The sequence below is a fragment of the Notamacropus eugenii genome, chromosome 1, assembly GCF_028372415.1.
Source record: "Notamacropus eugenii isolate mMacEug1 chromosome 1, mMacEug1.pri_v2, whole genome shotgun sequence".
Lineage (NCBI taxonomy): Eukaryota > Metazoa > Chordata > Mammalia > Diprotodontia > Macropodidae > Notamacropus > Notamacropus eugenii.
This window is the reverse complement of record NC_092872.1, coordinates 429,308,476-429,330,753: the sequence shown is the minus strand read 5'-3', so window position 1 is coordinate 429,330,753 and position 22,278 is coordinate 429,308,476. Positions and strand designations below refer to the sequence as shown.

The window sequence follows — 22,278 nt, the reverse complement described above, 5'->3', positions numbered from 1 at the left end:
GCATCATCCAATTCCCTGAAAACTATGACCAAAAATGTCGGCACACCATATTTCAAGAAATTCAAAATGAAAACTGCTGCAACCTATTAGAAGCAGGGAACCAAATAAAAATAGAAAGAGTTTAGCAATCATTTCATAAAGGAAAACTCAAATTAAAACTTCAAAGAATGTCATACATAAACTCTAGAGCTTCCATTTCAAAGGAAAAAGTAGTGTAAATAACCAGAAAGGATTCTAGTGCCAAGGAGCCAGTCAAGATCATACAAGTTTGGAGAGCAACTATGTTGAAGGAGAGACAATCTTGGAACATACTATTCCAAAAGGCAACAAATAAAGGCTTACAACCGAGAAGGAGATTATAAGAGGAGGGGTAATGGTAGGGAGGGTGGAACTTTAAAGAGAATAACAAATTTCCAAGTATATTGGGGAATCATCCAGTGATATTCTAGCCCATATGAAAATGTGTTCATATGAGCAACCTCATAATGGCTAGACTTGCATTATCTAGTAGTATCTCATTACATGAACATTCTTGATTAAATAAAAAGACCATATCTCAGTAGAAAATGTGAAATGCAACCATAGGAATCAAGAGAAATGTAAAAAGTTAAATACACCTAAGCAACTGGAAGGAGTCAAATAAAAATGTGAACTGCATAAACTCACCATAAAATGGAAGCAGACTCTCTGAACCTCAGTTTCTTTATCTGTAAATTGAAGGTGTGTTGGATAAGATAATCTCAAAGTTCCCATTGAGCTTTGTTATGATAGTTACACAACATTTGATTTAGGATTTTTGTTCTTTCTATTTACATTGCTGGCATCATCATTTACATAGTTTTCCTGATTCATATTTACTTCACTCTGCATTAGATCATGTCTTTCCATGCTCCTCTGAATTCTTCACACTAATCATTTCTTATGTCACAGTGTATTATTTTAACATGTACACAATTTGTTTAGCTATTCCTCAACTGATGTCATCTGCTTTATTCCATTCCTTAGGTGCCATACTAATGCTACTCTTGATACTTAGGGGTTATATGGGACCTTCTTTCTACCTTTGACTTCTTTGGGATATATGTATAGATTGGGATCTCTGCCATCAATGTGGAGTTCTTAGTTACTTTCTCAGGATAATATCTCACTGTTACCCAGAATGAATGGCTACATACAATTTCAAAATCATCAGTGTTTTAGACAGTTTGCCTCTATTTCTGCAGCCTTTCGAACATCATTATCTCAATTAGGTTCTAACTTCTAATTCTAATAAATCCAGTTCTAAAATAAGATGATTTGACTAACATCTATCAAAATGTAGATGTTCACATACACATTTACTTTAAAAAGACATATGTGTGTATGTGTATGCCAAGCCTAGAGGCCTGTATTGGGCTACCCGAGTCTTCCTTACCTCACCTCCCGAGGTCTTCGGCTGGCCACGCCGGATGCACGTATGAGAGAAAGGACGTTCCAGAGTCAAACAGGGGTTGAGCTTTATTACAGGGTTTCGGTTACAAGTGCAGGGGATCTTCTTTCTTAGGACGAAGAGGGGGAGATTTCCTAAGGAGGCTAAGCTTAAGGGATTGGAAGTAGAAGTACAAGCGGGGAGAGAGGGGGAGGGGAGAGAGGAAAGAAAAGAAGCGGAGCCCTACTTTTCTCTTTGGCTCCACACGTGCTAAGAGAGCTTTTAGGCTTCCTCAATCCTACTTAATCTTCAGCCACACAGTTTGCATCTCAATACCGTGCTGTTAGGTAACTAGGTGTGCTCCAATCCGGGACGACCTCGAGGGCAGGGAGACTCCACCCATCAGGTATCTCCGGGGGAGAGGCGGAAATACCCGAGCTAGCCGAGCTAGCTCAGTCTGACCTTCTCGAACCCCCGCTGTTCATGGAGGGCCTCGTAAGACTCTAAGATTTAGAAGTCCCACTTTTACCTGCCCGAGACTGTCCACACGGAATTGAGCTTCCAGTCCCAACATGTGTATACATACACACATAAAGACATATATGAAAGCCAAATTTATTTAGTTGTTAGATAAAAAAGAAAATACCTATTTTCAATTGTTGTGATTTTAGGTAATCTCCTTTCCGTTTATGGTCCTCAACTTCTTTCTCCATACAGTGGGGAGGTAGAGAACTAGAAAAATTCTGAAGGTTCTTTTCAAATCTAAATCACTATCTTATGATCTTGTGTTGAACCTAGAGATCAAATGGTGCCCAGGTGAGTGTTTATCACCATCCAAAGGGAAATACAAGGGGAAACCACAATGAGGAACTTAGGACCACTTTCTCCTCATAAGGAAGTGGTACCCAGTTCAATGATCTCCCCTAACCATACCAGAATGGAGACTTAGGAAAAGGAAAGTCCACACATTTCATTTTTCCTGTAGCATAAAGTCTGAGTTATAAATGGGAAGCTAGAAGCCAGAGCTTCCTAGTGCAGCTGGTTGCTCATGATCCTGCCTGCCATAAGGTCATGTCTCTGGACTCCAGGAGCTATTTCATTACCAAGAGGACTGTGGAATCTGCTTTGGAGACAAGTTCTGGGAAGGCAGGATTGAGGGAATAACAGATACAGTGAGGGAGAAGGGCAGGCTTATAGGAAATGTTAACCCACTCTGCCTTTCTTTTCCATCTCACTATTGCTAATTCTGATTTTTCAAATCCCTCCTAGACTGGCATATGACCAGGTTGTAAAAAAATTGTCTGGTGATGGATGGTGTAGTATGGAAAACAGGAGGAAGTTTCTCATATAATAGGATCTTCTGTGAGTGAATGACTAGAATACCTTCTCTAAAAACCCATGCATATTTCAAGGCTCAGCTTATAAACTGATCTCCTCCAGGAGACCTCCCTTGACGACTTCAGCCCTCACATCAATATTTTGCTTTGACCCTGCCTCCCCTCAATCCTTTACTATATGTACCCTTCATTGGACATTTAGAACCTCATGACCTATTTCTTGTATTTAATTGGGGATGGGTCTTATGTCTTTTCTTATGTTCTATCACTTATATCCTGATATGTACTTGTGTGTGAAATAATTCAATCAAGAAAAATTTGTTGATTCCTTGCTATGACCAAGGTTCTTTGCAGGGCTCTGCAGGGCAAGGAGGCAAGGATGAATATGGCACAGACTTTGCCCTCAAAGGGAATGCTATATCTGGAATTAGGTGACTGTGATGCAGATATCCCTTGTGTTAGTTATGACCTTTATCTCAGGCAAATTACTTGGCATCTCTGAACCTTTGTGCGAAAGGACAGGTTGGATTAGGTGATTACTAAGGTCTCTCCTAGCTTTCAATTCTTGATCTTGTTAACCAAATAATGAAAATGGAGAATGTGATAGAAAACATGACAAAAGTAAAAAAAAAAAAAAAGACATAGGACTATGATGGTGGGGTTCCTTGGAAGGAGAATTATACATTGCATCTCTGGATGAACGGTGAGCTGCTTGAGAGGAAAGATTTTGCCTTATTCAACTCTATATCCTCCTTTTCACACCAAAACCAAGTCCATTGTGAAGTAAGTACTCAATAAATATTGTTGAATGAGTGAATGAATGAAAACTCAGTTGGATGCTTTTATGGAAATGTTTCAATCCTGGTATGTCCAGACAATATTTCTGTGTGTAGCTTGAGCTGTTAGCCCAATAGCAGAGGTAGCTACACATTCTCTCCATCACTTTCTTAAGTCTAGACAACAAACAAAAGAGTATTCAAGCCTTCATTTAAAGTTTGCTGATTTCTGAAATATAAATGCTCACATTTAAAATTTAATCACTGGCTCTTGTAAGCCAATTTGATCTGACTCCAGCACACTCCTGGAAAAATCAACAGTGATATTTCCCAGGGTGCCAACCTCTTGGGGTAAGCATTCTCCTATAGCGTTCATCTGACCTAACATCCACATACATCATGCTATTCTATTGTCTTATACCACATCACAAGGGTGCTGTCTTACCTGCCCACTGCCCACTTTTCCATTAAATTGCTTGGTGCAATTGAACATGACCAGCACAGATTTCCTCTATGAACTTTCCCAAACTAAATTTATCTAATTACAATTTTGTAGTTATGATTCTATAAAATCTCCCAAAGCCTGCGCAAATATGCAAAAATAATTCCTTTTGAAATAAATTCTGACACCAAAGTTAATGCAACAAATATTTAATGATTTTTATCTTGAGACAATAAGCACCACCACCCTTTAAACTTCATGAACTCCCATTTCAGGAATGCTGGGGGATGGTTTACCAGGGGTGGGAAATCTGCATTCTTAAGGCCACATGTGGCCCTCTAGGTCCTCAAGTGTGACCCTTTGACTGAATCCAAACTTCACAGAACAAATCCCACTTGTGGCCTTGAGGCCACAGGCTTCCCACCCCTGATTTAGACTCTGGGGAGGGGAGATAATGGGATAAGAAAGAGAAAGTATATTCTAGAAGTATCTTGTGCTATGTTCCAAAAGTGCTTAGCAGAAATCACAATGTCCAGTATCCACCAAAACATATATAGAGGCAGGAGAAACACTGCCCAAGTCCACAGAAATGGGGATGTGGCCTTTTCATTTCCAGATATACCTTCGATGTTCTGTAGCCAGTCTTCACTCTGGTCTACTGGATGTTGGCTCCTAAGAGCAGAAAGTTCTAGGGGAGGATCCAAAGAAGACAAAGAGTAAAAAACATGTTTTCTTCACAAATGATACCTCTCTAATTTGGAGGGGGTGGGGCAGGAAGAGATGCCTTTCATGGAAATGTAAACTTTCACTTTGACCTGAAACCAGGTCAACTGACAGGAATTGCAATTTTCCTTTAACTCTGTAATCTTCACTGAGCCCAGCTCCTGGGCCCTATCTATCACTTCACAGACAGTTTATTTTCTGGAAGACACAGACAAATGTCACCTGCCTTGTACACTTTGTCTGCTGAATGCGCACAGGAAAACCGTAGGTGCCTCCTGCTGCTCCCATGGCCTACATTATATTTCCCATCACCCAAAGGAGAAGATATTTCCAAAGCTTCAGGAAATTCACTGAATAACAGTCAGAGGAAGCTGCTGTTGGAGGACAGATAGCAAATGGAGACTACCACCATCATCACCATCTCAGCAAGACTGCCTTCAGTTTGGATCAGAAAGAAACAGCTCATTCATCTCATGAGGTTGGAAAACAAACTGTTCTTAGAGACATAGGTTTAGAGCTGGAAGGGGTCTTAGAGGTCATATAGCTCAACCTTCTCACTGCACAGAGATTAATAATAATAGCTAATATTTATAGATCATTTACCAGGTAGCACACACTGGGTTGAGTGCTTTATAATGATCTCATTTGATCCTCACAGTAACCCTGAGGGGTAGGTGCTTTTATTATGGCCATTTTACAGATGAGGAAACTGAGGCAGAGACTAAGTGACTTACCCAGGATCATATGTTCAGTAAAGTGTCTGAAGCCAGATTTAAAATCAGGTATTCCAATTTCAGACCCAGTGCTCTAGCAAGAGATGCAAACTGAAGCTCAGGGAAAGGAAAAAAAAAATTGCTGAGGCCAAAAAGCAAGTTAATAGTAGAGCTGGGATCTGAATCCCGGACCTCTAGCTTCCAAAACAGTCAGCTCTCTTCCTTTCATACCTTTTCCATATAAGTAAAACATTTGTTTTCCTTTGAATCATTTTGATTTCTAAAACATATGAGACAATTTGTCACCTTCTTAAATGACTAAGAAATGTGATTTAACTTCTTTCTTAATGGGCTTAGAGCCCAGCACACTAGAATTGTATATTAAGAGTGAATTTGTTAGGTCTGAAGACCTGAGAGGCAGCTTAAGAAAATCAACATTAACCCATGTGTTCTAGAGACTCAGGGGCCATTTTTGTTTGCTTCCTGAATCTCAGCTTCACTCTAGGTACCCAGACTTTTGGAATTGACTTTCAAATGAACCAGTCTTTAGTGTGCTCTTCTTGCCTGTCCCCATTGACGTTTGTGGATGGAGAGTTGAGCAGTATTTGGTGAAGTCCCTTTTGGAAACTCAAATACAGAGATTGCCATCTATATGGCGCAACTTTCTCCATCCATCCCCAGTTTTACTCTGTTGGTGTAAGTGTCCAGGAATCCTGCCTTGAAACCAGCTTCAGCTGAGATTATAGGCCATTCCTCTCCCTTACTCCTTGAGTCCCCAAATCAGCTTTGGAAACTTGAACTGGTTTAGAAGTTCTAGATGGTCTGGTTTCCTTGGTGGAGGGAGGGCATATGTTGGCAGGGAGGGGGCTGGAATCAAGTTCTCCTGTTTTGGATGCATTTGCATACATTTTTAAGGCCAAGGTAGTATTTGTCAGTGAGTGGCAGGCAGTCTCATAGCTGTGTGTCATGGAACCCCTGAACAGTCATCTCTTCACTTCCACACCATAGTAGCACCCTAGTGAAGTCTGAGTCTAATCCCCCATCAAAGACATTCTTTTATCCCCTCCCAAAACCCTGAAAGACCATTCACAACCAGAGCAACATCTCAACCATCCTAGCACCACGTGCTCCTCCGTGGAGAAGGGCTTTTCACTGACCTTATAAGGCTGCAAAACAAGGTCATAGAAGTAAATGTCTCTTGGCAGAGGGAGAGCAAAGCCTTTCTTAAACTTTTCTAGATGTCAAGAGTAGAGAAAGAGAGAAAATCATTGCCTAGGGAAGCAGAACATGAGTGAAAGCTCAAAACGCATTTTCCTGCCACTAGGTTAGTGAGGCTACCTTTTGTCGATTGAAGTTTGGAGGTCGATGTCAGAAGAAAGGACTGAGATATTGAAGCAGTGATGATTTGGGAAGGAGACCTACTAGACCCTTTAGTTTTGCACTAGCTTAGCAGCCACTGTTTAGCAGTTTCTTTCAAAGGAAAGAGACTAAGGACAAGATGCTCCTTTGTTCAAACTGTCAGTCCTTGAACTCATCACAACTTTACATAATAATATACAGACCTTCATGCTTTCTCATCCAATATCATTTGATCCCCTCAAAGCAGCCCTATGACAAGGTGAGCCAGAGATTTTAAATTTCACTTTACAGAAATGGAAACTGAGGCACTCTGAGGGGACATGATTTGCACATGGTTTAGAGAGTACCATACTAGGGAACCAGAACCTGGGACTGCTTATTGTGGGATTAGGACTTGCTATATTATACATTGTTCAATTTCTTTTTAAGCTTATTTATACCTTGAAAACCATTGGTGACAGTTCCATCTTACCATTGACAGTTGGTATCAATAGGGTAGCTGTCAAGAAATTCAGAATCTTCTCTATTCTTACCACCTAGAAGGAAATAAGAGGTACAAGGTGCCTTTTAACAGGAAAAGTTGAAAAAGTGAATAACTATTCAGAGAATCCTTAAGGCTTTAACAGAGCCTAACTCCATATCTGAGGGAAATACATAAAATACTCATCTTTCTGTTTCTCTTTTCTACACAAAGAACACTTGCAGGGCTCCTCAATATTGCTTCATTGAAGCAGGGCAGCAGTTCTCCAACTTTTTGGTCTCCTTTACACTCCTAAAATTTATTGAGAACCCCAAGGAACTTTTGTTTATGTGGATTATATCTATTGAAATTTACCACATTAGAAATTAAAACTCATAATTAAAATATTTATTAATCCATTAAAAATAAGCCTATTATATATGATCATAAATAACATATTTTATGAAAATAACTATATTTTCCCAAAAAAGAGTGAGAAAAGTGCCATTGTTTTTATAGATTTTCACGAATCTCTTTAATATCTAGCTTAATAGGAAATGACTAGATTCTCTTGTCTGCTTCTGCATTCAATCTATTGTGATTGGTTATTTTGGTTGAAGTCTCTGAAAAATATCTGACTTCAAACAGATGTGTAGTTAGAAATGGGAGGGCTCAGGAATAGCTCTCAAACTATGTCATAAAATAATAACCTTAAATACAATCTAGTATTGGATAGGAAATAGAGTGATTGATTAGTGGAATAGATTACATACAGAATATATAGAGGTAAATGACCACAATAACCTTGTGTTTGATAAACCCAAAGATCCAAGATATTTGGCAAGAACTCACAATTCAACAAAAACTGCTAAAAAAACTAGGAAAGCAATTTGTCAGAAACCAAGTACAAACCAACATCTCACCAAGACAAGGTCAAAATAGTTGCATGATTTAGACTTAAAGGATTATATCATAAGCAAACTTGGAGAGTATCAAAAAATTTACTTGTCAGATCTGTGGATAAGGGAAGAACTCATGTTCAAATAAGAGACAGAGGCGATGACAGGAAGTAAAATGGATAATTTTGATTACCTCCAAAGACAATTGTTTTGCAAAAATGAAGTCAAGGCAGCTAAAATTAGAAGGAAAACACAAAACCAGAGGGGAAAAAAATTGTAGCAAGTTTCTCTGATAAAGGCCTTATTTATCAAATATATAGGGAACTAAGCCAAATATATAAAAATAAGAGCCAATCTTTAATTGACAAATGGTCAAAAGACATGAGCAGGCAAGTTTTCAAAAGAAGAAATCAAAGTTATCAATAGTCATATGAAAAAGTTCTCTTTTATTAATAATTAGAAAAATGAAAATTAAAACAAGTCAGAGGTACCACCTCACACCCATCAGATTGGCCAACATGACAGAAAAGGAAAATGACAAATACTGGAGAGAATGTGAAAAAATAGAGACATTGACATACTATTGTTGGAGCTATGAACTGGTCCAACCATTTTGAAGAACAGTTTGCAATTATATTTCAAAGGGCTATAAAACTGTATATACCCTTTTTGACCCAGCAATACTACTACTATATCTGTATCCCAAAGACATCAGAGAAAGAAGAAAAGAAAATTACAATATTGTAATGATAAATAACTGTGAAAGACTTAGTTTACTGTGATCAGGACAATGATCCATGACAATTGCAAAGGATTCACAATAAAAAATGCTATCTCCCTTCAGAGAGAGAGCTGATGAACTCTGAATACAGATTGAAGCATATTTTTTCACTTTATTTTTCTCACTTTTTTTTCAACATGGCTAATGTGGAAACATGTTTTGTATTACTTCATCTGTATAATGGGTATTATATTTCTTGTCTTCTCAAGGTGAAGAGAAGGGGGTAGAAAAAAGAAGCAAATTTGGGACTGAATAGAAATTCTTCTAAAATTTTTAAAGAATGTAATTCAGAAATATTTAACAAATATTTTAAAATAGAACATAGATGTTAAAAGAAAGACATGGGTGTTATTTTAATAGGCAGCTAATAATATTTCATTAATATTATTATGAAAATTGTTTTAACCTTATAGACCCTTTGAGAGGGTCCCTGGAAAACTTCTATTTATAGTGGAAAGAGTTCTAAACTGGGAGCTAAGGATATTTGTGTTCACACATTGTCTTAGTCACTAGCTTCTATGTGGCCCTGGGCAAGTCACTTCTTTCCCCAATCTGTGTCATCCTCAGGTGTTGTTCATCCTTCATTCTCACAGAGGACCAGTGATACAAGGAAGGTGATGTTACACTTGCAGGTGAATTGGATTTAAGTGAAACAGAGTTGTGTAAAGTCATCAGCCTCACTCTCTCCTCCAGAGTCATCAGATTCTAGTAGCAAGACATATCAGAACCAACTGGCAATGGCCCAGGATGCGCTGGAAGTCCTTGACCTTTTTAAGCTAAGATCTTTCCCAGGTCTGAAGCAACACCCATTCAATGATTAAATGCTAGGTATGAATAGAGGCAAAAGATGACCTTCTTCTCCACAAAAAAATCAGTCGGGAAGAGGAAGATTCTCAGAGTGTCTGGCCAGAACTGAAACAACTTCTATTTATAGTCACTCTAAGCCATTAAAACAAAAGGTAAATGAAGCTTGGCCTGGATCCTATTATTGCCCAATCAGACAGAGTCAAGTGATTTGGGTTTAAAGGCTTCATCTGAATCCCAATGGGCTTCATCAAAGGCTATAGCTCAAAAAATCATAAATGAAAACTACATGAGACAAAAGAGTTAATTGTCCCAGTTAAAAAAAGGATAGAATAAATAAGTAGGGAAAGAAAAAATCTAGCCCTCAAACTTCAACATATCTTGCAAAGCACAATTAATCAAAATGTATATTCCTTTGGACAAAGTACCCCTATGGAAGGGTATGACTCCCCATGTGGATGGAACAGGAGAAGGAGAATCCTCCTCTGTAAGATAAGGAGATTAGAAGAGATGATCTTTCTAAGGTCCCTTCTAGTTCTGACATGCTCTACTTTTTTTTCTTTCAAATTGTTAACTTTTTAATATAAAACATGAGGGTTAGAATTAAGGAGTAGTCAACGAAATAGAGAAGCTACTTAAATGAACCATCCCTTGAATATTCCAAAATGTCAGCTAGAATAGAAATTGGAAGCCTTCTAATCTGACTCCTTTGTTGTACAGGTGAAAAAACTGGGGATCTGAGAAGGGAAGATTATTCCCAAGTCTATCCCAAAACAAATCTATGATAAAGGTAAAGCCACGAGTAGAGAATACAGAGTACCTAACATCTTTACAGAGTTCCTTTCTTTTACACCATGCTGCCTCAGAGGCAGAAAAATCTCTTTAAAATCTTGTAACGTTTATAAAGAAAGATTTATTTTATAAAATCTCTTATTTATACATTAGCTAACAGAGCAGAGTGATCAGGGAACCAGGGTGTGGTTGTTTCCATGGTCATTAAAGTATTTTAATTGTGTACCTCTGTCGGTAAAAGTTTTTAGCTTGCATCCCCAATATGTGTACACAAACTTATTTATACATTAATTGCACATATTTCAGTACTAATAATTATGCACCTTATAAAAAGGATGAAATAAAGTTGAAATAATACTTGATTCCAGAGAGGGGAGCCAGTGGAGTTTATTGAGTAGTGGAGAGACATGGTCAGACCTGTGATTTAAGAAAATCACTTTGGCAGCTGTATGGCACTGAATTAAAGAGAGGAGAGACCAACTGAGATTTTGCAATAAAACAAGCAAGACATGATGAAATCCTGAACTAGAATAGTAGTTATAAGAGTGGAGAGAAAGGGGTAGATACAAGATACATTGTGCAGAGAAAGATAAGATTTGCAATTGATTGGACATGTTGAGTGAGGGAGTAATTAGAGTTGAAGATGACAGCAAGTTGATGAATCTGGGTGACAGGAAAGATGATGGTACCCTGTAGGAGAAAAATAGAAATTCAGAAGAGGTGTGAGTTTTAGGGGGAAAGTAACATAAAGAGTTTTTGGATGTAGATAGAAACTCACCCATGTCTGTTTATCTTTCGTGAGTCATTCTGTCCTAGCCAAAGTGAAAAGGGGGAAGGCCTGGAGAGGGAGTAAGGCAGGGCTCTTATTCACTGATCACAACCCTAGAGTACTTTCTGAGGGTATCTTCTTCACCCCTAAGTTGCTAGGCAACAAGAGGTGGGTATGGCAGAGGTTTGGGGACTATTCCCAACTTCATTCACATAGCTACATAGTACCCCAGAAGGAGGTAGCTTATAACTGCTCTAAGAAGTTGCTACTACAGAATGAGAGGAGTTGGGAACTTCCTAAACAGAGGAACTGGGTGAATTGCAGAAATGGAGGAGGATAGCAGCAGCCGTGATAATGTTGGAGAAGAACTCCATGATCAGCTATCACAGGGAGGGAGGGATACAGGTCATCTTTCCATTTCCCATTGGATGAAACATAGATGATCTTGGGGTCACACCACTTTGGAAACCATGTCCCAGACCCCCCTCATCTAGGTGGATTTCACTCAGAATTCACTACTTATCTTAGTTCTAAATCACATCATACTGTCTTTGCTACACTTGTGCCCCCTCTCCTTAACCAGTGACCATTTCTCTCTTTTTTCTATTTCCCTCATAGCATATCCCAGAACAAGGATAGATAAGAGTAAAGCTAAGCAGAATGAATCATAAAGGCTAAAAAGAACTCACATCAAACAGGCCAATTTCAGAGTGTTTCAGTTCCACAGCCAAGCGACTATGCAAAGAAACAAAGAATGAGTTAACCCATAGGTGTACAATGCTTGTGGGTCCTACAAATGAGAGGAAACTCAAGAGGACTGGTGAAGACGGGTGAGTCAAATGAGTAGAAGCGACATAGTGAGGCTATCAAAACAGTGGAGGAATTATGGGATAGTATAGCACACCAGAATCACAGATGTGCAAAGGGAGCCTGCCCCCTGCCTGTATCTCTATATGAATTCTATTCCATTCTTTGAGGAATTCTTTGGGCTCCAGCTTCAACTCCTCCAGGGAACCTTGCAGGATTACCTTATCCTCCACCACTGAACTCAGCCTTTACAAGTCCTATCTCTGAACCCTAGATTCTATCTGGGTGTGTGACCCTAGCCAAATTATTTCTCTCAATGTCTCAGGAAACTCTGAGGCTCTAAGTTGCAGACAATTTGCTGCTTTGCATTAGTAGAAGGGATTTCCTACCCTGATGAAAGATAATAATAAAAACATATTTCTGTAGCCCTTTAAACTTTATGAAACACTTTCCCCACCATAACCTTATGTTTTAGATATAGAAGTATTTAAGATAATCAAAGCATGAAAAGGTTATGTGATGCCACATCACAGTTTGTAAACACTGTTGTCAGGATTGGAACTCAGGTCTCTTGACTGAGATTACTGCAATTACTGACTCTTATCCCCCACAGTGTCTGTTCCTATTGAGCATAGTGCCTGTCTCATCATTGAAACCTTGCTGTGTGACTGATTGGGCATCTATAGGGGTATAACAACATTAGAAGGAATAGATGGTTAAAAAAAAAGGAAGCCTTAGTCCTTGGCACTACCTGACACCTGAATTTGTCTCAAAGGTCATTTTGTCCTATGCTTACCTGAAATAGCATTCCTTCCTACACTCAGTGAAATCTCTAAATGGAAGCATATAACTGACTTCTCCAGCATCCTTTCTGAAAAGTTTTACTCAGTCTTTGAGTGAAAATTTGTGGGAGTGCCAGGTACATTAATGGAGAGAATTGTGATTATACCTGTCCTTTCTTACCTTCTCGAATGGATAGATCCAGTGATTCTACTAGAGTTCAGCATCACAGTGGCTGAGACATTAGTGGTCTAGAAAAAGGGAAGAGAACCTAGGGTTCAGCTGAGTCAGAGGATGCAAGCACAGACAGCCAGTGTGGGAAGTGTGGAGCTTGGGAAATCAGAGGGTGGAGGGGCATCAGTGAGTAAAGCACCATCTGTCATACAGGGTTACAGCATCAGAACTGGACCTTAGAGATCATGTGACCTAGTCCCCTTATTTCTCCACAGAAAACAACAGAGATCCAGGTGGAAGGAGCCTGGGGAAACTGGTCCAAGGACACATAGCTAATTATTGACAAGGTTCAGAAAAGAACTAAGGGGCCCAGGGGACCCGTCCACATATTTCTGTGGATGGTGCAAAATGCACCTGGGACTAGAGAGGAAGGAGCACATGCTGGGGCAAAGGAAACTAGATTTAGTCCAGAAGGAACTTACTAAATGAGTATTCCACTCAATACTAAACCCAGAGACAGAGAATCACTGTTTTGGGATATGGGAAGCAAATTCAACAGGAAGAAACGTGTCTTCCATAAGAAGCATTTGATTAAATATTAGGAAGAACTTTCTGACCACAAGAATAATTAAATACTACAAGAAGTTACCAAGTGATATTCTAAACCATCTCTGACCCTGGAGATTTCTAGAAAATGAATCAACCACCATATGTCTTTAATGGCTTAGATGAAGCTAGTGGCCCAGGTCACCAACTTCTAGACCTATCATTCCAGAATGGACTTTTGGGTTAAAAAAAAACCTCAGGTTTTTTCCCCTTACCCATTTACTCTCACTAGGAAAGAATTGCTTGATTGAAATTAAATTGAAAGTTCATTAAGGTGAGGAAACACGTATGTCTTGTTTACTTCTGTTTGTTCATCTGTAAAATGATGGGGTTAGACTGGAAGTCTATTTCAGCTCCAGATCCTATGGTTTTAAGCATGTTGGATTTATAAACCAATCCTTCCCAGATAAGCCCAGACTGACCACACTAAGACAGAAGACAGATTTGGGGAGAGCACTGGGTAAGATGGTGAAGGCCTCCACATGTAAGTTTGGCGTAATTGTCACGTTCCCAGGGCTGAAGGTCAGGATCGGGAATGTAGCAGGGTACACTTGAAACTCCATCTGCATATTGGGGTAGGCTGTGGTCAGCTTGGGGATCAGATTTTTGAACAAGTTGGTGCTCAGATGGATACCAAAGTCTTTGAAAATCTGTAGCAAGAGAAAAACACTTAGAACCTAAGAGGTAAGGGACCATGGGGATATGACTATGGAAAAGGATTACTCTGCCAGGAATCAACTGAATCCTGGGCATTGATCTTTTGACCAGGGATAGAAATAATAAAATATGTGAGCTAGATTCACTGAGCAACTGTCAAAGTCCTATTTGATGAATGAAGATTCTAAGACCAGAATAGAAAAGGAACTTAATCACAGGGCAAACTAGTGGTAGAGTCCAGATTAGCACTCAGGTTCTGATTCCTCTAAATTTTTCTATCTCTCAGTCAACTCTGGAGTCTAAAGACCCTTATTCAACTTCCAGTTTTGTCAATAATTGGCAGTGTGAACTTGATCAAGCCATTTCCCTTCTCTGGCTCTCAGATTCCCCATCTTTAAAATAAATGGGGTGGGATCAGTGTCAGTAATGTCTCTCCTACTTCTGGAGTCCTATGAATCCTACAACCTCTCATTTCTACCTGTCAAGCACTAGATTTGAATTCCAAATCATGCATCAAGGTATGGTCAGCATAAGCTAATGTCACATTATGATCACTTTTCCCACAATGGCAACATTTCTTACTTAAGGTAAAAATGATTATCTTTCATGATGGTTCCACCAACAATTCATGAACTTATTATTTCCCCTGTCTTTCTTTAGGGATATGAGTCAATGTGGTAGGAGGAAAACCTCTACCATGTATTTCAGTTCTGAAGATCTGGGTTGAAAACTATCAGTCAATAGCTTTAGTGTCTCCATATTATCATCAAAATAGAGCTGACTTAGGCAAGTGTCTTTGTCTCTTAGTCTCAGTTTCCTTATCAATGAAAGGAGATGTTAGACTGTGATTTCTATTCCGAATTTGTAGCAATTCATTCTGCTTGCCCTTCTGGTCATTCTTACCACTTATTAGATAAAGGATGACTAGAAAATCTCTATATTGCAAAATACTTTTAACTACCTACATTATCATCTATTTCTTTTTAAAAGTATTAGCTAGAACAAAATTCCATTATAACAAGAGCATTTGAATGTTTGCTGGAAGTTCATAGCAACAAGATCTGATGTACAAAAGTTCAGTATGCTGTATTATTAATAGTAACCTATTATTAATGTTACTAATAGGCATAGACATAAATAGGTTCCTTTGGGTTGTCCTTACCATGTCATCAGTTATGGAGAAGTTCATGACACCAGCCTCTTGGTAAACCATGCTACCTGTGTTGAAGAGATAATCTGAGATTCCAAAGTAAACCATGTGGTTGTTCTCCTGAGGAAGGCTCAGGGCAGGAGCATCAAAAGGAACGGGAGAGTGGTGGATATTACTGAAGAACTCCCCCTGTAGATGGAGAGAAGCACCATGAGACAAGACCAGCCACTGGAAAAGGATTCACTTTTGTGTCTCTTAGGGATCAGGCTTCTGAAGCCAGATGTGCTGCTTTTGTTTGATAAGAATGAACCCCCACATCTCCAGCCCCATGTGGTTTAACTGGAGATTTGGAGGATGGTATAACTTGAGGGGTGGAGGCTATGCTGATCTTCCCAAGCTGCATAGTTTGGTGAGGTGGAAAGGTGCAGGACTGTCCTACACCATGGTCTGCAGAGACTCTGCTAGGCAGGACTGCTCTACCTTGAACATCACATCCAGGTTCTGCCAGGTTATCTGGGGTGGCCCCAATAGGCTGTAATCCAAGCTGGAAATCTCATCAACCTTTATGGTGACTGCAAACCAAGAAAAAAGCAGAATCAGAGTCCAGTCCAGTTTCCTGGCCAGGCCACATCTAACCCATGGAGAGTTGAGCCCTGAGGGTAGCTCCTTCACTAGCTCTACCTGTGCTTCAACCTGACTACTGCTCACACAAACTGTCAATATTCAACAAATTCTCCATCCTCCCACTCTGTGGATTACTCTCAGCAACTTTATAACTATTCTCTTTCTCCATTTCCCCAAAGTCCCTGCCATGTTTCTCTCAGCCAGCAGGATGAATGTTTGATTCTCTAGACCCAGCCCAGTAGGACATTAACCCTCCTTCAGAAGCCATAAGATAGAAAACGTATCACTGACCACTCCTCCTGCAAGAAGTTCTAAGTCTCTAATCCTGCACAGTCTCACCAATGTCCTTCCCCCTATAACCTTATAGCAGCTCCCCCTGACCTGATGACCAGCAATGTTGGAGAATCAGTTATAATATCCAAACAGAGAGCAAATAAGAAAGTAAAATCAATGATTAAAATTAAATAAAAGAATGTATTCCAAAGCTGATTATAGATGAGGTTTAGCAGTATTTGTGACTCTGTATTATATTTGCTACTGACTAGCCTTGGATGTGGCTAAATTTAAAAAAAGAGTGACTTGAAGGCATGATTGGATGCATTTTCCATACATAGACCAAACTGGTTCTATACCTTGGAGTGTATGGAGATAGGGTTGGAGGTAAGAGGCCACTGAACTGCTGATCTGACCACATATCTGGGAAAATGAAATGAGAAGAGTATAGTAAGTTTTCTTCAAGACCTTGTTCTCCCTAGAGTTTTTTGTTTTGTTCTGTTTTTGTTGTGTTTTGTTTTCCAGAACAGGGCTTCGGCATAGGACTCATGAAGGGCACCCTGCTTCCCACCTGTTTCATTTTCTAACCCAAAGGTGCCTAGAAGAGAGAAGTCATAGAGCTGTCCTGGGGCTAAGCTCTCTCATCGAGCATGCTATATTTCGGCAGTGTGGACACCTGGCAACTGAATTCCAGACCAGCCAAACTCCTGGTTATAGCCTGGCATTCCACTCTATCTGCCAGTTGTCTTGGCAAAGACTAGCCCTTCGCTTGGAGTTAGAAGATTTGAACCTAATCCTAGATTCGACGTTCCATCAATTAATCGTGTGATCTCATGTAGGTTCTTTAAATCTCAATTACAGTTTCTATAAAATGCATAGAACATTCAGCACCCTGCCCTCCTTCTAGAGGTGTTTTTGATGGTTGATTTGATTCTTCTAAAAATTAAAAATTTTCATGAGTTTTAGTGAACAAAAAGAGAAAACATCCCATGTCCAACCCTCTGAATATAAGCCTCTATATGCTCAGCTAAACTGCTCCTTAAATGATAGATACAGTCAGTCAGTCACTGAATTTGTAATTAAAGATTTCTTATCTCAGTTGGACCTTCCAGAGTTTGAGTGCCAAAGGCTTGGAGAACCATGAGTGACTTTCACACCTGGGAGTGGCATGGGAGGGCTATAGATCAGATGAGAAAGGACTATGTATCATATATCAGATATGAAAGAGCTTGGATATTCAAATGTCTTACAGGAATCTTAGCTATTGGTAGTGGCTGTTGTTATTTTTCTCTAGTCATGATGATTAAAATTTTCTTTGGAATTTTTGGTTCCATACTTACTTCCCATTCTTTCCCATTTTTTCCAGCAGACTGGCCCCTATTTCATCCTCACTTTCTCACTAATCTCCAGTCTTTCCCCACTGACTGCCTACTTCTCAGTTATCTCCATGCCTGCCTCTCATTTGATCTGACTATCCCCACTAGTGATTGTAATATATCTATCATATCTTTTGATGACAAGCCGCTTGAGAAATCCATGTACAATAAGTGCTTCACTTTCTTCTCCTCTCATTCACTTCTAAACCTCTGCACTTTTGCCTCTAACCTCATCATTAATTGGTAATTATTTTCTCCAAAGTTACCAATTATCTCTTAATTCCCAAATCTAATGACCTTTTCTCCATATTCATCTTTCTTGATCTCTCTGAAGACTTCCATACTGTCAATCACCTTCTTCTTCTAGATAACCTCTGCTTAGTTTTGATGACACACACTGATTTCTTCAGGTTCTCCTCCTTATATGACCTTTGCATCTCAATTTTTATTATCCCATTTGATAACCTCATCAACTTCCAGGGATTCAATTACTGTCTCTGTGTAGATGACTTCCAGATCTATATATCCATCACTACTTTCTCTTCTGAACTCCAGTCTCACATCACCAATTGCTTCTTGGATATCTTGGATGTTCTAACAACATCTAAAATCTCAACATGTCCAAAACAGAATGGGTTAATTTACCCCCAAAGCCTCCTTTCTTCCAAAGTTCCCTTTCACTTTTGAGGGTATCATCATCCTCCCAGTCATCCAGACTTACAACCTTGGTATCTTCTTCAACTCCCCTCTCTCACTCAATTCACATAACCAATCATTTGCCAAGTCTCTGAGTGTCTTCCTTCATGATATTTCTTCTCTGTGTTCCCTTTGCTCCATTCACACAGCTGCCACCCTGGTGTAGATCCTCATCACTTCTTGGTTGGCTATTGCAATTGCCTTCTGGGTTGGTCTTGTCTCAAGTCTTTCACCACTCAAATCTATTTTCCATTCAGCTGCCAAGGTGATTTTTTTAAAGCACTGGTTATGATCATGTCACACTCCAACCCAGTCATGTCATGTGTCCCCTTAAAACCTCCAGGATCAAATACAAAATCTTCTCTTTGGCTTTTAAAACCTCTTCCTATATTCCTAGTCTTTTTATTCTTTGTTATTTTTCTTTCATGTTTTCTATGAACCAGTGACACTCACCTTCTTACTATTTCTTACAAAGGACACTCCATCTTCCAGTTCTATTTGCTGGCTATTCAACATGCACAGACTCCTCTCCTTCTTTACCTCTGTATCATGTTTCCCATTTTGTCAAGATTCAGGTAAAGATCATCCTTCTGCAGGAAGCTTTCCTGTTCCCACTTCTTCTTCAAGTGCTAGTACCTTCCCTTTCAGATTTCCTTCCCATACACTGTATCTTGTGTACCATCATTTGCATGTTGTCTTCCTCATTAGAATGGGAGCTTCTTGAGAAAAGGGACTGAGGCTTTTGTCTTTATTTGTGGCCCAGGCTCTTAGTACAGTACATAGCAAATCTTTAATAAATGCTTATTGATTGACTGGCTGATTCGAAAATGGTGATAATTCTGGCACAATCTGGGTTGAAGTTTACTTTAGTTCTATCCAAAGAGGAGGTGTTTGCTGAGTTAATAGTATAAACAAATCTCAAAGTACTACAACAATTAACAACCATATAAAGCAATGCTAGGTAATTATCCCAAGAGAATTGACAAAAAGAAAGTCCCTTTATACACCAAAATATTTATGGAGGTACTTTTTGTGGTTACAAAGAACTGGAAATAAAATAAATGCCCATCAGTTGGGGAATTGCTGTGGCAAGTAAGTGTAATACAACATTATTTTGCTGCAAGAAATAACAAATTTGACAAATATAGAAAAATGTGGATTTAAATGAAATATGAAATGACACAGAGTGAAGTAATCAGAGCCAAGGAAACTATATACGACTACAACAATGTAAAATGGAAAGACTAACAACCATAAAACAACTGAAACTGGATGTTGTGAAATTATAAGCAACAAGAAATATGAGAAGACACCTCCCTGAGTTCCTTTACAAAAGTAAAGATTCACAGGTAAGGGATATTGCATATGATGTCCAGTTCTTTACAATGGATTGATTAGTTTTATAGAATTTTTGTTCTCTTCCTCTTTTTTTTTAAAAAAATCTTTGTTTTAAAGGATCCTTTGGAACAAAGGATACATGGGAAAAATTGTGATAAAAATAAAGACAACAATAAAAGTATGCTTAATATGCTTAGATTCTGCCACTTCTAGGGTCACCTTCTCTGTGACCATGGCATTGTGGGACCCCAAATTACCAGCCTTAGCCCCAGCTCCTGACTGTAACCAAGACTTTGATAATGAGGGTTACTGAGCTTCCATGAAGTTAGGTTATTACCCCAGATTCCTTAGGTTAATACCCCAGTTATTACCCCAGTAACTGAGTAATTACTCAATTTCTCCAGATGGTCATTGAGTATTACATTTTGGGGGGTAATCATATTGCTCAACCCTATAGGAAAAGTCTAAGGATTCAATGAAACAAAGATGATGATGAAACTGGCGACTTCTACCACTCAACTGCCCCCTCTCATAGTCTACCTAGCACTGGAGGATAGAAGCATGAGACCCACAGGGGGAGTGACTCTGCCTCAGACCTGAAAATGCCTATGTGAGAAATAGGCAAAGCATGGTTTCCTATTTCTTGTTATGCATGCCTGTAACTGCCTCCCACCCCCACCCCAGGAATGAATAAATCTGTCCAAAAAGAGGAAAAAAATTTATAAATAGTATAAACAAAATTCTCTTGGAGAAATTTTAACAGAATTTAGAGAACAAATTATTTTCAAGTACTTTAGGAAAATCACTTAGGTAAACATACTTGATTGACTAATCAAAAATAACACTAATTCATTCATTCATTTACCTTTTCTTCCAAGGCACTACTCAAACTGGACCCAATTCTATCCTGAAACAGGTTCAGCAGCCAGCTGGAAAGATAAACTTATTGGAGGTTAAGCCAAGTAAATGCTATGGCTCAACCTAAGAGGACCTCTAATTTTTTCAGCTTTTGGGGGAATAAGATAAGCTCCATTGTAAATATTATATTCATGGGATTAAGAATTTCTGGTTTTAGTTTACCTTTTCAGTAAACTCACCCAGAGTTGAGATCAAGGACCAAAGATGTAAGAAAATGAGGTAGTAGTGGAGTTACCTATCAAGCAGTCAGTCAGTGAATAATCATTTATTAAGTGATTATTTTGTGCATTGTGGACACACAAAAAAAACAAACAAACCAACAACCCACTGATTTGATGTCTCCCTAAGAAACAAAACCCTAGGATGAGTGGAATGTAGGGTCTACCTAGTGGGTAGGGGGCAATTCTAGGCACTACAGAGAGGTACCTACCTAAAGTCTCCAGAAATATTGATACCCACATGAGCAATATGGCTTCTACAGTGATTAACAGTGACCATGGGTTTTCCTGAATGATCACTGTCCAACCTCAGAGACACTGAAATGGAGATACTCCTAATATTCAGATCAAAGGTTCCAAAAAGAGTGCTGGCAAAGAAAAAGAGAAGCATTATGCTATTGGAGGGCTACTCAAGGCCCAAACTGTCCTAAACCTAGTTCCCCACTACCTTATCATGAGCCCAACCCTCCTAAATGACTTAGGATTTCTATCATGTCTATTGTGTTTTTTAAAAAAACAAAGAAAGGAATGTCAGATCCTACAATTGAAAATCACATACTTGGAAAACCTCCCTACTGATCTCTCAAATTAATACAGCAACAGGAATTAATTGATCAGATTAGTTGTCATCCCTCAGCATAGGCTAGAGGAACTGAAGTCCACCTATGTTGGATATTGGCCTTATATGTAACAGAGTCAATGGTCATCTGCTTATAATGTGAGTGAAGCCACAATGACTCCCTCTGCCCCCATCCCCACATGTACCCCATTCATTGCTTTGGGTTATTCTTACTCACCTCTACTACATTTCCACAGGACTGTTCCTAATACTCTCTGTTCTTTCCAATTCACCTTTCCTTTCTTAATCTCAGCTAATAACCTGTTTCCTGTTGAACTGAAAAGACCAAGGCAATCCAAAAGGAGATCCCTCATAGGGTCATTGAACATTAACACCATAGAGTATTTAGAGATTGTGTAGTCTAACCTTGAGCCAGAAGGAAGCAAGCCATCCTGAGTTTGTTTAGTTCAGTGGATAGTTTACGATGTGACATTGAGCAAATCATTTGCCCCTTCTCTGGCCCTTGGTTTCTTAGCTCTAAAAGCCAGGAATTCTACTGGTGGTACCTATGATCACTTTGGTTCTGCAGTTTTGTTTTCTAAAGTCCTTTCCATCTCATAAATTCATGCTCCACATCTAAAGGGTTTTTTCTCAGGCCTATGATTCTGTATTCTGTGTTTCAAGGCTTCTTCTATCAATGCATGTTGTCTGTTGAAAGGTCTCTCTTAGCTCCAAACAATTTATGGATTGTTTCCATCCAGCTCTATATCTTTCTTTGTCCTTTCAGGTTCAAATATTCTACATCCTGTATTCTAAGGTCCCTTCCACACTGATTATGA

At 39.2% G+C, this 22,278-nt stretch overlaps 1 protein-coding gene across 4 annotated transcripts; it reads right to left on the bottom strand.

Annotated features, from left to right (window-relative positions):
- Window positions 1-4,156: 4,156 nt before the first annotated feature.
- LOC140518963 (lipopolysaccharide-binding protein-like) lies at window positions 4,157-22,273 on the bottom strand. 4 transcript variants are annotated; one of them, XM_072631567.1, is made up of 10 exons: window positions 21,678-22,242; window positions 21,093-21,248; window positions 15,918-16,009; window positions 15,450-15,626; window positions 14,053-14,280; window positions 13,034-13,101; window positions 11,953-11,998; window positions 7,231-7,294; window positions 6,557-6,633; window positions 4,157-4,651 (listed from the first exon to the last, which is right to left on the bottom strand). In XM_072631567.1, the coding sequence occupies exons 2-10, from the start codon at window positions 21,121-21,123 to the stop codon at window positions 4,619-4,621; spliced, it is 816 nt and encodes a 271-aa protein (XP_072487668.1). In that variant the 5' UTR covers window positions 21,124-21,248; window positions 21,678-22,242; the 3' UTR covers window positions 4,157-4,618. The 4 variants fall into 4 exon arrangements, with proteins under 4 accessions (XP_072487668.1, XP_072487667.1, XP_072487669.1 ...); XM_072631566.1 differs by having other exon boundaries at window positions 4,157-6,633; window positions 21,678-22,273; XM_072631569.1 differs by lacking the exons at window positions 4,157-4,651; window positions 6,557-6,633; window positions 7,231-7,294 and adding exons at window positions 10,864-11,184; window positions 11,273-11,332 and having other exon boundaries at window positions 21,678-22,227.
- Window positions 22,274-22,278: the final 5 nt, after the last annotated feature.